The sequence below is a fragment of the Hippocampus bargibanti genome, linkage group LG13 (genome assembly GCF_051943395.1).
Source record: "Hippocampus bargibanti isolate YZ-2025 linkage group LG13, ASM5194339v1, whole genome shotgun sequence".
Lineage (NCBI taxonomy): Eukaryota > Metazoa > Chordata > Actinopteri > Syngnathiformes > Syngnathidae > Hippocampus > Hippocampus bargibanti.
This window is the reverse complement of record NC_142746.1, coordinates 11,488,669-11,504,790: the sequence shown is the minus strand read 5'-3', so window position 1 is coordinate 11,504,790 and position 16,122 is coordinate 11,488,669. Positions and strand designations below refer to the sequence as shown.

Sequence of the window (16,122 nt, the reverse complement as noted above, 5' to 3'; positions counted from 1 at the left end):
GGACTTGAAAATAGGGAGGGAGTCAATATTACGGATGTTGGGTGGAAGTGAATTCCAGAGTTTGGGAGCAGAGCGGCTGAAAGCTCTGCATCCCATCGTGGTGAGACGGGCAGAGGGCACATAGAGGTGAAGGGAGGATGAGGATCTGAGGGACCGAGAGGGAATGGAGATTTGAAGCAGGTCAGACAGATAGGGAGGGGCAAGGTTATGGATGGCTCTGAATGTAAACAGTATTTTTAAAGTATTTTGAATTCGATTCGATGTTTAACATGGAATATAGTTTCAACCTAAGCATTTACATTTTGTGCAAACATAAATTATATCAGCTACAAATTCCATTTGTGTTTAACCGCGAAATTTTGCTTCACCATGCTTGCTTTGAATTTTGTGATTAGCTTTTCGTTTTTTTCCTGTGTCATCAAATGCAACATAATATCCCTAAAATGCCCCTTATGTTTTTTGTTTGCATGTCACTTTGTAGAAGAATAGTTTGTGGAGAGGTTGTAAAAGTCAGCAAATATAAATACCAAATCACCACACCTCTCAAAGTTAGCTGATGAGTGCAAATGCTATAGAAAATGAATCGATGGACATTTGCGAGTATCTTATTAGGATCAGCATGGCACTTGACGAGGCTCATGTTTCTTCTTTTAAAGTTACAGTTTGTCGAAATCCATCTTAAGCATTCTGACCTTGTGGGTTGGAATGTAGATACAGTTGGAATTGGGTTTAATTTGATACGAGCAGCAGGTTGTTATATAAAAAAAACACCACCTCATGACCATCCCCTCCCGTTGCTACTTGACACACTCCATCCACTTTACAAATGGAGGAATACACAATTTCTGTAAGGGGCATATATTCACATGGAGTTAAAAAAACACCCATTGATCACCCGAATGATTGCGCTCACATTACATAACATCCAAATATTGTCTGAAACAGCTTCGGAAAATAACAACGTGATTTCGATATAAGTGGAGGCTGTTTACTAATCACCATTTTCAGCCTCCCCAGAGATTTCCTCCCACACAACTGCCATGCTGAAGCAGAGACATTATTTGTTTCACTTGGACAAACAGGTTAGCATCTCTGTTTATACTTCACTTCTCACCAGAGCTGCTTTAAAAAAAAGCTTCTATACTGTACATTCTATTATGCATTTGGTGCATAAGTTCCTATTGGAGGGATGCATAAAAAATAATATGGGCGCATGGGCGTTTCATCTCTTCATTTCAATGGCAATCTCAAAACGATGATGTGTGAAGTCAGCATGACACGGCGAAGGGGAATCATGATTGTCGCCGGACACGGCAAAGGGGAATCATGATTGTCGCCGACTGAGAAAGTGATTTCAAAAGAAAAATATGTAACAACCCCGTTGCATTTATCCAAAATGAGAAGATAGCGAGTCTTTTTCTCCCCCTCTCCTTATATTAATGCGTCTGTCAACCTTTAGAAATTCCTTCCAAATGATTTTCTATTTCGCCATACCGCATTCCAATGCCATCATTTTAATTCAGTTCAAAATGATATGTTTTTTTTCTTTCCTGTTTACCTTTCATAATAGCCTAAAAAAACTGAAAAAGAATGCCCGGCAACAACAATAAACCAAACCTAGGTCGACGCAACAGCACAATTATTATGGCCTTTGCAAAGAAAATATGAATTCACTTTTTAAGAGCTGAAGGCTCCAAGGGGCGCTTTTCTCCTCCTTGCTTTTTATTACTTCGGCTATCAGGTTCAGGAAGAGCACACAGTAAAACTTGATTTTTCCCTCAGCAAGGCACAATGTCATCTACAAACCTCTTTGGGATCTCTTTTTATGAAGTCTGCTCCTAGCCTATTTTCGTGTTTTGTGATGTACTAGTTTTCAGTTCTCACAAACGTCTACTGTAAATCTGGCTACTTCCATTGCATATATATAGCTCAACTGTACACGATCGGGATTTTAGAGCCAATCACAGCTGACTGAGTGTATCAACCATAAAAAGCAGAAAATTCAGGTTCATCAGCATAACGCTATTAGTTAAAATGCCTCTTGTTGTGCCTCTGTACTCGCAAATGTGTAGTTTTTGGTACTGCACAAATATTGATTTTTTTCATTTATTTCTTCCTCAAGCATCACAACCGTGAGAGTGCAACTGCTGACATTGTGACTCATGAGCAAGAACAGATACAATACATCATCCACAAGCATCAATCAGATATGTTTGATTTCACTTTCACACTTCAAACAGTTTCAAACTTCTTTTTTCATGTAACATGTTTGAGAGGAGTAAAATATAACATATATTGTTGGTGCAAGCTACCAAGTTTTTCCACATTCATGAGAACGTACAAATCTGGTGTATTTATTTCTAAATCAAATCATTTTGCTTTAAGGATAATGTAAGAACCTTTGAAATATTATTAAACTTTTTGGGTAACAGTTTGTGGTCCAGTGGTTAGCACAGGGGTCGGGAACCTTTTTGACTTAGAGAGCCATAAAAGTAAAATATTTAGAAATGTTTTTCAGCGAGAGCCACACGCGCACACACATGCGCACGCACGGCCACTTTTCAACACAATTTCAGAATGTATTATTTAAAATAACTTTGTGATAGTACTCACCGTTAACAGGGATGGTTTTCCGTTCCTCGTGTTTGATAAAAATCCAGGTCCAGAGGCGAAGTTACTGCTAGCTAGCCTGCACACGGGTCATAAGCTTCCACACTTGCTATCTGCAATCTACTTCTCGCAGAAGTATGTCGATGCTAACGTTAACATGGGGCTTGTTAAAATGTCACTGACATTCGACTGTTTCATCGATGGTATTGTTTCATTGCAAATTAGAATCAGAACATTTTCTCTCCTCTAATGCTCCGGTACATTCAGGCTGAAGTGCACAAGTTGGGCTCATTTAAAGGGGCGTTTACCTGTTTCAACATGAAGGCCACTATCATCCAATCAACATGGCGCTTTTGGCCATTCTAGGTCAGTGTCATCCAATCAAAATTGTGCTTTCCGCCAACTGCACCCCCAACGGAAAATGAACAACGAAAAAAACGACAATATGTATTATAATATGTAATATTTATCTGCGAGCCATATGCAATCATCAAAAGAGCCATATATGGCTCGCGAGCCATATGTTCCCGACCCCTGGGTTAGCGGGTCGACCTCACAATTCAGAGGTCCTGCATTCAATCCTGTGTGGAATTTGCATGTTCTCTTCGGGCCTGTGTAGATTTTCTCTGGGCACTTCAATTCAAAAACATGCATGAGAGACTGATTGAACACTCTTGGTGTGAGTGTGAATGGGGATGGTTTGTCTCTGTGTGCCCTGTGATTGGCTGGGAACCGGTTCAGGGTGTCCCCCACCTACTGCCTGAATAGGCTCCAGGACCCCCACCACCATTGTAAGGATAAAACTGTTTGTAAAATGGATTGATGAATTGATAATAGTCTAATCTGTATTTATAAGCAATTATCAATATTAGAGCAGACAGAAATTGTTAGTTTTTTGGGAGGGAGGGGATGGTTAAACAGGATTAGTATGGGTATCACAACTTATACCAAGAAGACAATCCATGCTTTCGCTCAGCATTGATACATGTTTAAACTGAAACGCAATTCCTTTGAAGCATCTGTGTCGGAGCAAGCCACTCACCCGCGCTAAGAGCCACAAAAGCGTGACTGGCTGCCGCCTCCCGCTTCGTTACTCAAAGCCTACTTCACAAGCAAATCCACTTTAATTGGAATAGAAAAAACAAGCGTGCACGACTTCGATTATGCATAATCAGGATGATTAATTCCCTGTGTGCGTCGCTTATTTTCAAGGTGAGCATTCGGTGCAGCCTAATGGATGCGTCTCATCGGGGGTGATTAAAAGACTTGCAAATTTGATAGAGCCCTACAAACCTCAATGCATATTACTGTTTGGTACATGAGAAATAATGTACATGAAAGCACCATGCTGTCATCTTTTGATTGCTCACGGTGTATTACCTGCAAATTGCTAGTTTGTTAAATGTGTTTGGACTTTGATTATAAGGTGGGAACACTGTGAGTGGCAGTCGTTTGAGTCATGTAATGGCTCTTGCTTCATATCAGCCACAGCAGCGGGGCACTTGCAGAAAGTTACTTGGCGTTCGCTGTGTTTGATTGTGGTCCAATTGTCGCAGGCCACGACTCACACGCCTAAAATCTTTTTGATTGGAAAATTAGTTGAAGACAATGAACCAGCAGAGGAAATCCACGACACTTTGTTCATGAGTCCTTGAAATTGTACTCAGTGTTACTTACCTGTTCTTGTATGGATAATATTTTGTTCTATGATGTTTTTTATTTCATTCTTTTAACTGAAAGAATTAAATTAAACAGGACAACAATTTTCATCAATGATTATTTACTAACATTTTCTATTGTACTTATTTTAAAACTAATAACAACTAAACTGAAAACAAATACATTTTAACAAATAAAAAAACAATTGTTTTTATTCAATTATTACCTTTTTTTTAATTACATTCATATATCTTCCATATAATATAAAAATTACTTCAATCACATTATATTACTTGGGTTATTTGCTATATTTAACAAATATTATTTATAATAATTTGTTCTATTTTTAATGAATAAAACTTCCATCAAATTATATAAAAACATAAACTCGTCATAATTTGTCTTCATTCTCATAGCAGGCCAGAAAACAACTGCACGAAAACACAATCATCATTCGATTCATTAGTTTAATGGATGTGTTCATTTTGCTAAATCAAGCCTCCTACGAGCCGAACTTCCGTCTCAATTCAAGGTGGGAGTAATTATCTGGCCTTTGTGAACACCTTCCTGCGAAAAGACTGACGACAATGTGACTTGGTGGCAATCAGCATGAAAATGGGCTCTTTGCTCTGCTCTGCGTATGCGGTCTGGGCGGAAAACCTTAACTCGATGCGATGATGGTAGGTCCGATGAGGACGGAAAAGAGCACAATCACAAGCCTTCCATCAACCGTTCACCTGTGCTCTTTCCATTAGGACATTACTGCTAATTGTATTGCTACGTTGGACGTTACCAAGCCACTCTTCAGTGCTGCCTCGTACTCTGAAGAGCAGAGTCCATTAACAAGGCAAACAATAGCCAACGTAGGGCAATGGGTAATTAGTCCTGTGCGTTGTCCTTTTATGTACCGAAATATTTCAGATATTTCAGAAGATCATTTTTTTGAACTTTTGAAATTCTGGTTTGATTTTCATCTACTATTTTTAGCTGCATGTAATCGCCCATCGACGTAAGTGTGCCACTTGGCGCACTTTCTAAAATTGCACACATGTGGAGTTTGGCGACTCTAAATTGTCAACTCTCACAGAGGGTTATTTAAGTATTGTAATTGTCAATTAGAGTTAGTTTATTATTCATTATGAGTTTGGCTTTAATAATTGTTTGTGTTTATAGATAGTGTTCTATTTCTAATACATCACACGCATCTTTCTGGTCCTATAAGACTTTTATTCTGGCAACATATGAAGTTCCTTTCTCATAAAAAGTGACTATTCTCCTCAATTCTGAGTTTGGTCTCAATTAATGACTCATCTATATTACCAAATAATGTCAGAAGTAGGATTTCAAAAAATATTGTGATTCTATTATAGTGAAGTAATTGTACTCATTTGACCTTAAAAGTTTTCCCTTCAAAAATATACAACTTTTTCCCAATACTGCGAGTACTACTACTACTACTGCTACTACTACTACTACTACTACTAATACTACTACTACTACTACTACTATTATTACTACTACTACTACTACTACTACTACTACGACCACTATTACTATAATTATAAGTAGTAGGAATAATAATTATCATCATCATAGAATTCACAGATTTATTCTCATCATTTTTTTTGTAAAATGTCTATTTATTCGTGCATTTCTTTTGCTTTTGTTGATTCATTATGTTATATTTTTCACAAAAACAGGACATAAAACGTGTCATACCATTTTTTTCTCGAAAGACTATCACATTACACTGAAAAATCTTAACTATTCTTGTTTTGTTTTGTTTATTTATTTTTTATGTTTGTGTCTTGTCTTTCAAGAAATAATGACAAATGAATGTATATATCTGTCAAGTTAAGGTAGCACAATCCCCTTCTTAGCGCAGATGTGAGATGGATGTCACCTGAGCCAACCTGGCGGTATTAGGGAAAGGTCGCCGTCTCTTTCGGGCTCAAGAGCTACAGTACATTGATTGGACCACAGATGAGTGCTAAGCCAGCCATTTGATTCAATTAGTGCTGACTTACATCGGAAAGTTCATTCCCATCTGCTTCCGTGACTTCACAAGCCTTTATAGCGACATGACACCCAGCCGGGCAAACAGTAAAAAAACAGACAACACTCATATGCATGCTACCATTACAGAGCAATCTCTGCATTGTGAAAAGAGGGTGTGGGCAAAGTGTGTAAATAAAACCATGCATGAGCTATTCTCGAAGGGTCAATAAAAACAAGCTGGAAAGCATTTAGAGGTCCTTATTGGAGGAGCTCATTGCTCATTCGGCCCTGGCGGGATGTGAGGATATCTGAGCCAATCAATACAAGTACCATTAAGCTTAACAAAGCTGCTTTGTCTATATAACAGGCCAAAGATGAAGCAAAGGACCAAAACACTTCGAGACACGTGAGCAACGTTCCTGTAGTTGGGTCCAGATATACAGTACACATGGTCACAAATAAAAATAAAAATAAAAAGCATCTGGTATAAGAACTTGTATGACTTTTTTAACCAACCTAAAATACAAGGGAAGCACCAAATGGTTGTTTTAATTTTACAAGATGGACAGAAAAAGACAGTGAAATGGCATCGTCATGCAAAATGTAAATATAGTAAGAGAATAAACTGAAACATCCAAATGTAAATGTATGAAAGGTACGTTATTGACATGTATCTATTGAAATAAATGGATGACAATAATTTTCATATTTTCTTGATTATTTTGCCTCGTTTGGATGTGTAGAGAAAACATCAGTGACAACAACTCCATTTTGTTTCAGCACCTAATGGCCTCACTTAACCCAGCTGCTTTTAGAATGGCTAATTGGTTGTCATGACGAACACTTGTGGCTCGATTCAAAGTCTGTCACTAAACCTCTTTCTGTGAAAATAAAACATGAGAAGACAGGATGTAGAAAGGTTTGTTGTGGGCATGTGCCTTAATAGGCTACATTAAGAGTCAGGAAGTGAAGTTATCAACTGCCAGCATGACATTTATCAATTCTTAAATTACAACGAAATCCTTACGGATAGCTTAGCACTTTCCTTAGTTCGGCTGCTACCTTCTTCTACGAACAAACTGACAGTTCCCAGTTTGAACGAGCATTTAACTACAGTTCACAAGCTTAGGCCTATCATTCTAATTTGATTGTTTTCTCTGCTCAGGATGCTGTCATGCTTTTATTTATTAGCACACCAGCATTCTATCAATTCTCACTGAAATACTTTTTTTACTACAAAAAAACATGATTGAACTACCTTAGCACTTTCTCTAACACACTCTGGTAGAAAAAGGTTTCTTCAGCCGTCATCTGTACTTCTTTGAAGGTTTCGGACGTTCCGCCTCCTATCCAAGAGGCTTCGTCAGCGAACTAAAGTCTGACTGGTCGTATCGACCCTATTTATATATCCCTAATGTCCAGACATGGTGGCGCCGGACACAGCTATGATAGGTCCCTACTCTCAGGTTGGGGGGGCAGAGGACCCCTCCCTGTGGCCCCACTGATTGTTCCTACATTCCTGACTAACGACTGGCCTATTACCCCCACTCCCACCGGTATCACCTCATCACCATAACGACCCTCATCAGCATTACGAAAGTTGCCTAACCTGTTTTGCCTAAGCAGGCTATTGTATGAACGATCCAAATTGAACCTCACCCCACCAGACCGGTTTAATGAAGGATTTTGTTGTTTTACAAGAATCGCTTCTTTTACCCCCCTTTCAAACCATCTATGTTCTTTCGCTAAGATTTTAACCTCATTGTCGTCAAATGAGTGGTTGCTAGCTTTTAGGTGCAAATGTACTGCCGATTGAGGTCCACTTATATTATCCCTGCGATGTTGATAAAGTCTTTTTTTGAGAATTTGTTGAGTCTCCCCAATGTACTGCTCTTTACAATTTTCATTCTTACAATGTATGGAATAAACTACATTACTTTGTTTTTCATTTGGTAGCCTATCTTTTGGACGCACTAATTTTTGCCTTAACGTGTTTATCGGTTTGAAATAAGTAGGAATTTTATGTTGCCAAAGGACTCTTTGTAATTTTTCAGAAACTCCTGCAATGTACGGTACTGCTACTCCTCTCCTTTTTGTATCTTGAGAATTATTGGTTTCATTCCCTATTCTTTCTTTCTGACATTTGTTGAATGACCACTGAGGGTACCCACAGTTAGTGAGTGCTCTCCTGATATGTTTTGACTCCTTTTCTCTACCTTCAGTGCTAGTTGGTATTAGTTTAGCCCTATGCTGGAGGGTTCTGATAACTCCTAGTTTGTGTTGTAAAGGGTGGTTAGAGTCAAAAAGTAAGTATTGGTCAGTGTGCGTAGCCTTCCTAAAGACTTCTGTTTTTAGCGCTCTGTCCTCTTTTATAATTACTTTACAATCCAAGAAGGCTAGTTGGTTCTCTTGAATGTCCTCACGAGTAAATTTAATGTTGAAGTCTACAGAGTTGAGGTGATCTGTGAAGGATTGAATTTCTTGTTTCTTAATTATGACAAAAGTATCGTCCACATATCTAAACCAGTGTCTAGGTTTTGTCCCTGGGAAGGATGTGAGGGCCTGTTTCTCCATCTCTTCCATGTAAAGATTAGCCACTATGGGTTTCTAAATTAAATATTATTATAATATAAATATTAAATAATTATATAAATATTTCTAAATATATATATATATATATATATATATATATATATATATATATATATATATATATATATATATATATATATATATATATATATATATATATATATATAATAATTATAATTATTATATATATATATATATATATATATATATATATATATTATAATTATTCTACATACTGTTTTCTTGATGTTATATTATATCCATTTGGTTATGCTCCTTTCAGTGTTGTAGTTTTAGGTCAGAGTTTTTAATCCAATCAGAATTCAGCTAGTTTGTGTCGCCAGGCTGTATGAAATGACCGACGCCTTCAGAATCAAAGGTGAGGGTGTCTGCGCGCTGTACAGAACGGGCACATGTAGTTGATATACAGTTGCGATAGCCAATCAGATCACGAGTTGGCACAGTAAGGCCAGCTAGAGGGCCTCGCGTTGAACATGACGTACGGGTCCTGTGATTGGATACTCACTTTACCTCAGCCCTCAGCTCGGAAACTTTAGCAGAAAAACCAAGTATATCTACTCGCTTTTTTAACCCACAATGGCTGAAGGATTGGACAACTCGCTGTCGCATGTAGGTAAGCCTATTCTCAAGAACAAATGAAAAAGATTTGTTTACTTTTATTTTCAACAAATAGTTTGTTTTGTGAACGTCTTGTTTTTCTTATATTAAACTGACATTTTGTTATTTAGCGTAAAATCTTGTTAAAGATTGCATATATATATATATATATATATATATATATATATATATATATATATATATATATATATATATATATATATATATATATATATATATATATATATATATATATATATATATATATATATATACACTGTCCAGACATGGCGGTGCCGGACTCTGCGATGATAGGTCCCTGCTCTCAGGTTGGGGGGAGCAGAGGACTACTCCCTGCGGCGCCACTGATTGTTCCTATTGTCCTGACTAACGACTGGCCTGATTGCCCCACTTGCTCCAGTATCACCTCATCAGCATTACTAATACTATGTTGCCTAAGCAGGCTGTTGTACGAACGATCCAAATTGAACCTCACACCACATCGGTTTAGTGAAGGATTTAGCTGTTTTATAAAAATCACTTCTTTTACTCCCCTTTCAAACCGTCTATGTTCTTTCGCGAATATTTTAGCCTCATTGTCGTCAAATGAGTGGTTGCTAGCTTTTAGGTGCATATGTACTGTCGATTGAGGCCCACTAGTATTATCCCTGCGATGTTGATAAAGTCTTTTTTTTACCTTTTCATCGATGGACCACTCCTGTACGACTGAGAGCTTACACAGACGCATACTCTGGTATCGTGCTATATTTTACGAAGTTTACGATTGCTGTGTTAGCATTTTAATAACTAATGTATGAGCATATCCCTCCTCCTCTTTCATCTAGAACTGCTTCATGTCGTCACAAAGAGGGTACAGCAAGTCCTGAAGAATGAATGTCTCTCTGCGTCTTTGTTTTGTCATAGTGTCTCTATGCTGTCATATTATTTGTTATTTAGTTTTTTTGTTCTTTTGACTTCAAGACGGCGCCGCGAGAGTGGCTGCCTTTCCAGCAGCTCATGTATTTCGTTTTTCTACTTTCATTCCTTTCATCACTTTGCTGCTGTGAAATGTAAATTTCTCCACTGTGAGACTAATAAAGGCATATCCAATCCAATATCACATGCTAGCATGTTAATCATTTTATCAATTCAAAATTTTGTAGAACCTAAATGTCGGACAAGATAAAAAATCTTTTTGAATTGTCTATTAGCACTCTACTCGGGTTGCTATAATTTTAACATCCATTCTTTGATTCAGAATTGTGTGTCCGCACAGGTCAATATATCCTGTCATCTTGAAAGGATGGTGGTATCGGAGCAGTCGACCATTTGAAACATCATCATATTTGTTCCCAGGCCAGAGATGACTCCGTGAAATAGTAGCAATAACAATGTTTTCGCAGTGGGATAAACCCATTTGCTCTCCTCTGTAAAATTGTATGACTGTCTACACACAAGTGCATGTACTGAGAGCCTTCAACAGCATCTTCAAGGTGTTCAAATGAGGGAGTCTTTTTCTCTGAGGGTCAGAAAAAAATACATCCTGGGCTCATTTGAACTTAATCAATCAGTCATGCACAGAGTACAAAATCCTCAAAGAGGTTGAGATTTGGGGTTGTCCTTATCACCTTTTTTGCTACCGCTCACATTTCATTTGTCAATTTCGGCTTCGATTGATTTTCAAGTCACCACTGCTTTCATTAGTTAGGATAAAGTGCAGCTCTGGCATTAACTTCATCCAGCTTGACTTCTCTTCTGATGCGTATCTGTGTGCACATGAGAGTTTGACTGTGAGTCATGCACTGTAATTGCGCAGGCTACTGTGATTCCACCTTTTTTTCTATAACACAAAGAACCTTTGATTTATATGCACTCACGTTCTCACTCCCCTCTCTTCCCACCATGAAAAACTGGATACATATCTTTGTGCTATCTCCTGGGATGGAAAAAAAAAATTCGGACTCACTGTACGCCATCATTCCTTTTATGTTTTCCATTATTTGTTTGCTTCTTGTCAAGGTTTGTGAAATATGTTTTTTTTTAATCCATTGTCAGTTAAACGGTGCCTGCAATTGAAAGGTGCCACAGTCTAACAGTCTGCATCTCTTGAGAAATCAGCTCCAGCCTTTACATTTAAAATTATCATTCTGTGTTTTGTTGTTGATAAAAAAAATACAATTTTCAATCTTAAAGGACAACCGACGTTTCCGGACAAGTTGTGTCCATAATTTGTAAAATGGCTTCAAATGACTTCTACTGAGCGTATTTTACAAATATTCCACCCCATATAGCTATATTTTACGTTTTAAGACTCGCGCTGAATATTCAGGAAGTCTTGTTTTTGAGCTGGTGACGAGACCGTACGTGATGTCACTAAAGGACCGCCCTTGACCGTAAAAAAGACGCATTGTAGCGGCCCTTCCATCACGTCAATGTTTTTTGCTGTACTTATTTGGTCTGGGGACCTCGTGTTGCACCCATAAGCCGCCAGAAGGCCAGAAGAAGGTGTCCAAGCGCCATATAAGGAATTTATCAGCCTGTGGAAACGGAGGTGGCCACAGGTCACCATTTTGTGCCTCTTTTTTTGGGTGAGAGATTTTCCCCCAATGTTGCCTCAAAATGGCACAAATAAATTCTTTAATCGATTGCAAACATGTATGCTTTCGCCTTCAGAACTATTTGAATCATATTCATAACTGGATGTGTAACAAGAAAGCATATTCTCCGAATCTGAAGCCATTGTTTTGATTCACTGGCAATTCAAGACATCTTGGCGTGACGTCACGAACTGGGGGCGGGACTTTCTGAAAATGCCCAATTCGCAGCTCAATTTTTTGGCAGATTTTGGACACTTTGTGATTTTTATTGCTGTTTGTTTGCATTTGACTAAAAATCATTTTGGGTATTTTAGATGCTATAAAACGTTTTTCTGGTCAGTTCAAAAACAAAAAAGTGACGTCGGTTGTCCTTTAAGTGGTGCTGTTTTGATGAGTCAGTTTGTCTTCAGCAGTAAACTATTATTTAGTCATAGTTACAGAGTTTATGTTACTGTGTGTGTGTGTGTGTGTGTGTGTGTGTGTGTGTGTGTGTGTGTGTGTGTGTGTGTGTGTGTGTGTGTGTGTGTGTGTGTGTGTGTGTGTGTGTGTGTGTGTGTGTGAGCGTGTATGTGTGCGTGAATGTGTGCGTGTGTGTGTGCACGTGCGTGTGTGTTTTCCTGATGCTTACTATTTTTGTAAGTCATTGTTATTAGTTTGAAAGTGTTCTATAAATACAGTTGAGTTGAGTTTAGTGGTCTGAGCATTTTTTCAGTCTCCACAATCCCTTACAAAGAAATCACTGAGGGCTATTTAAAATGGGTATTTAATTTAAACCCTCAGATACACTAATTTCACATCTTGGCAGGGTGGGCAGGGGCTTCCTGTTTGCAATGGTGTCTGTGTGACGTAAAGATGGAAAAACTTATTGGGGGAAGAAAAAAACAGCAGCTGTGTGTGTCTGCTTTTGGCAGCTGCTCCTTGAACCATCAATCCCGTCGAAAACCCTGATCCTGTCACCACGGAAACCCTTTAAAGTAATCATAGTGTGTCTATGTGCACACGGCCATCACTTGGCTGCTTTTGTCTGTGCAGATTTTTTTCTTTTGTGAATGTTAAAATGTTTAGCAAGTTTGTATTGATTGGAGTAATTGCATGACCGTGCTAATTGCATCAAATTCTAATTTAATCAACAAATTTAAAGTTTGTGTTGTCACTTCAAATGAACAAGTGAAATAGCAGATCTGAAACAAAATCAATCAATCCCGACAGCTTTCTGTTTGGCACTAGCAAACATTTGTTCAGATCCTTCACGTGCATCTGTGTGGCTGATGTGATGCATAAAGAATTGCCAATTAAGACAATGAAATCAATTAAAGAAAATCTACTTTTGCGCCTTAATTGCTCCAAGATGTCTTGACGGTCCTATGCTGTCCTAGAATTTTGGTTTCATCACAATAATAATAATCATCATCATCATCATCGTAATAATAATAATAATAATCAGAATCAGAATCAGAATCAGAATACCTTTATTCGTCCCGCAATGGGGAAATTTGCAGTCCACAGCAGCAATTGAAGAGGGATGGGGTTGGGGTGGGAGTGAAAGGATAGAAAACAAGATATTCTAAGCACAACAAAATAAAAATGTCAACTGTATACTGTGCAAATGTAGATGTGCAAAAACCGTTCTATAAACAAGACTGTACATAGTGCAGAATCAAGAGATGCATTTAGATATATTGCAACAACCCATATTTACAAGTAATAATAATAATAATAATAATAATCTTCTTCTTTTCCTTTCGGCTTTTCCCTTCAAAAGGTCGCCACAGCAAATCAGTGTCTTCCATCTTTGGCCAAGCTTTTACGTCGGATGCCCTTCCTGACACAACGCTCTGTATTTATCTGGGCTTGGGACCGCCACAAGAAGACATGTGTCCCTTTGTGGCTACAGAACAAGCAACATTACACACGTGTGTGTGCCGATTACAAAATCGTAATCGGCACAGCAACTTACCGTGAAATGGGCATCTCTTTTCTAACATCACAAACAGAAAGTCTTTTAAAATGCTTTATCTTCCAGTCACAGTATATATACTAAATGATCATCTCTTTCCCCCAGCGCCAGTATGAATCTCAATCAAAATCTTTGGGCCATTTATTTCAAAAACGGCCTTATATGGTCTCTGGCTGCCATTAGCACTATACACATGGACTTGTAATCGTCCACAAGATCCAAAAGCTTCAAATGCCCGATTGGCATTTGTGAGCCACACATAAGGCATTTCTGGAGCGAAGATGATGATTGGATTAGTTGTAGAAACAAACGTGTATATCATTTGATGTACTGTATTAGCTGTTTAAATCCAGCAGACATTTAAACAGCTTCTTCCTCCAAGCCATTAACTCTTTAAACAGTAACCCAAATAGAACTGTATAGTGCCTCTTTTCATTTTTGTTTTTGATGATGATACTAGTGCAGCATGTTCTACTGGAAAATAATTCCTTGTGTGTTCTACATACTTGCCAATAAAGATAATTCTGATTCTGATTCTGAGGTTCAAACAAGCAAATATGAAGCATCCTTTCACATTATGCGCAGAGGAAATCCATGTTCTGCAATGACAAAAAAAAAAGCTCTGGTTGACCGATTGGAACAACATACAAATACCTAAAGTATGTCTGTTAATTTCACACACTGTTGTTGGAATCTGGACCGTGTCCTCTCTAAACTTATGTCTCCTTCACCACGGGAGCTGGAAACTATCCAATGATGCCCATCTGGTCCACATAGCGATCACTATACACGTAACAGTCAACAAATCAGAATAGCCTCACAAAAAACTTTCACCTTTCTTTACATGTCCGTAGCTTCCGGACTTTTCAACCACAGTGGCGTTTGATTCGGACATATGCTGCCAGACCAGAAGACTCCACCGCCCTCCTGTGGCACCAGTTTAGAATACACGTAAACCTTCTGACCATTCTTCTTCTTCTTTTCCTTTCGGCTTTTCCCTTCGGGGTCGCCACAGCAAATCAGTGTCCTCCATCTTTAGAGGTTTGATCCGCAGGTTTGTTTTGGCCAAGCTTTTACGTCGGATGCCCTTCCTGACACAACCCTCTGTATTTATACGGGCTTGGGACCTGCACAAGAAGACGTATGTCCCTTTGTGGCTACAGAACAAGCAACTCACTCAGTAAAAGGCTCCCAAACACAAAATGGTCATCGGCACAGCAACATTCTTGATGTTGATAAATCTGCAGTCTGGCGCAATGAAGTCATCCTAGGCCGTGGCCACGTAAAGAATGTCTAAAAAGAAAAACCACCACAAAAAATAGAGAAAAATGACAAAAGGGAAACAGATGTGATTATAAAACAAGTGAAGGAAGCAGAGATTGAACACGTTTGCTTACACGAACTCTCGGCATCGCCACACAACCTGTTGTCTGCTAGCTTTTCCATGAGGGCATCTGACATTAATCGTCTCATCAAAAAGCTTGAGTTTATATTTCTATACATGTTTATTATATTGTTGTTCTGAATATGTTTTCTACAAAACACTAGATGGCGCAAATGTTGTCAACGTCACGGTAAAAAATCATAATACAGTATTAAGTTATAATTCTGTTTCATGTCCAGTGTAATGAAGAAAACTACAGTATTGATGTTTAGATCCATGCTGACCCATTCCTTAGATAGTCCATTCAACTGGTTAGAAAAAAGTTGTCACATATACTGATTGCAAAATAGAATAAGATTATAAAAATAATACACATTACGTGCTTTTTAAAACATTCGTCGACATGTTGGGCAAGTAAGCCTATTTTACCCGATTCCCCCAAAATGAATACATTTTTTTTCAAATTCAGTGGAGTTTATTACACAAGTTTAAACGTTTGCTTTAACTGGACACTTCTGTGTGTGATTTCATACTTACATGCAAACTTTCGTCAGTCTTGGTGTCAAACAGCGACTTCCTCGTTGGCTGACTCAAAGCTTTGCAAAACAGCGAGCGCTACAAAACGTACACACGCTAAATATACCAGGGGAGCTGACTCGGGCGGAGCTTAATCATCATCTACGTATGATTCGGGAGTCACCGCCCGC

General features: G+C 38.3%; 1 protein-coding gene and 1 long non-coding RNA gene across 3 annotated transcripts; both read right to left on the bottom strand.

The window, feature by feature from the left end:
• Positions 1-9,764: 9,764 nt before the first annotated feature.
• Positions 9,765-16,103, bottom strand: LOC148889312 (uncharacterized). Of its 2 annotated transcripts, none has more exons than XR_016116838.1 (3): positions 15,953-16,103; positions 15,209-15,324; positions 9,765-11,243 (listed from the first exon to the last, which is right to left on the bottom strand). It is a non-coding gene; the product is annotated as an uncharacterized LOC148889312 (long non-coding RNA). The 2 variants fall into 2 exon arrangements; XR_016116839.1 differs by lacking the exon at positions 9,765-11,243 and adding an exon at positions 11,257-13,541.
• LOC148889313 (otoraplin-like) lies at positions 13,548-15,021 on the bottom strand (the record flags this gene model as incomplete). Its single annotated transcript, XM_089012594.1, is given in 4 exon segments — positions 13,548-14,630; positions 14,714-14,750; positions 14,752-14,822; positions 14,929-15,021. Coding segments are annotated over 4 exon segments (225 nt in total), but the record flags the coding sequence as incomplete, so codon positions are not given.
• Positions 16,104-16,122: the final 19 nt, after the last annotated feature.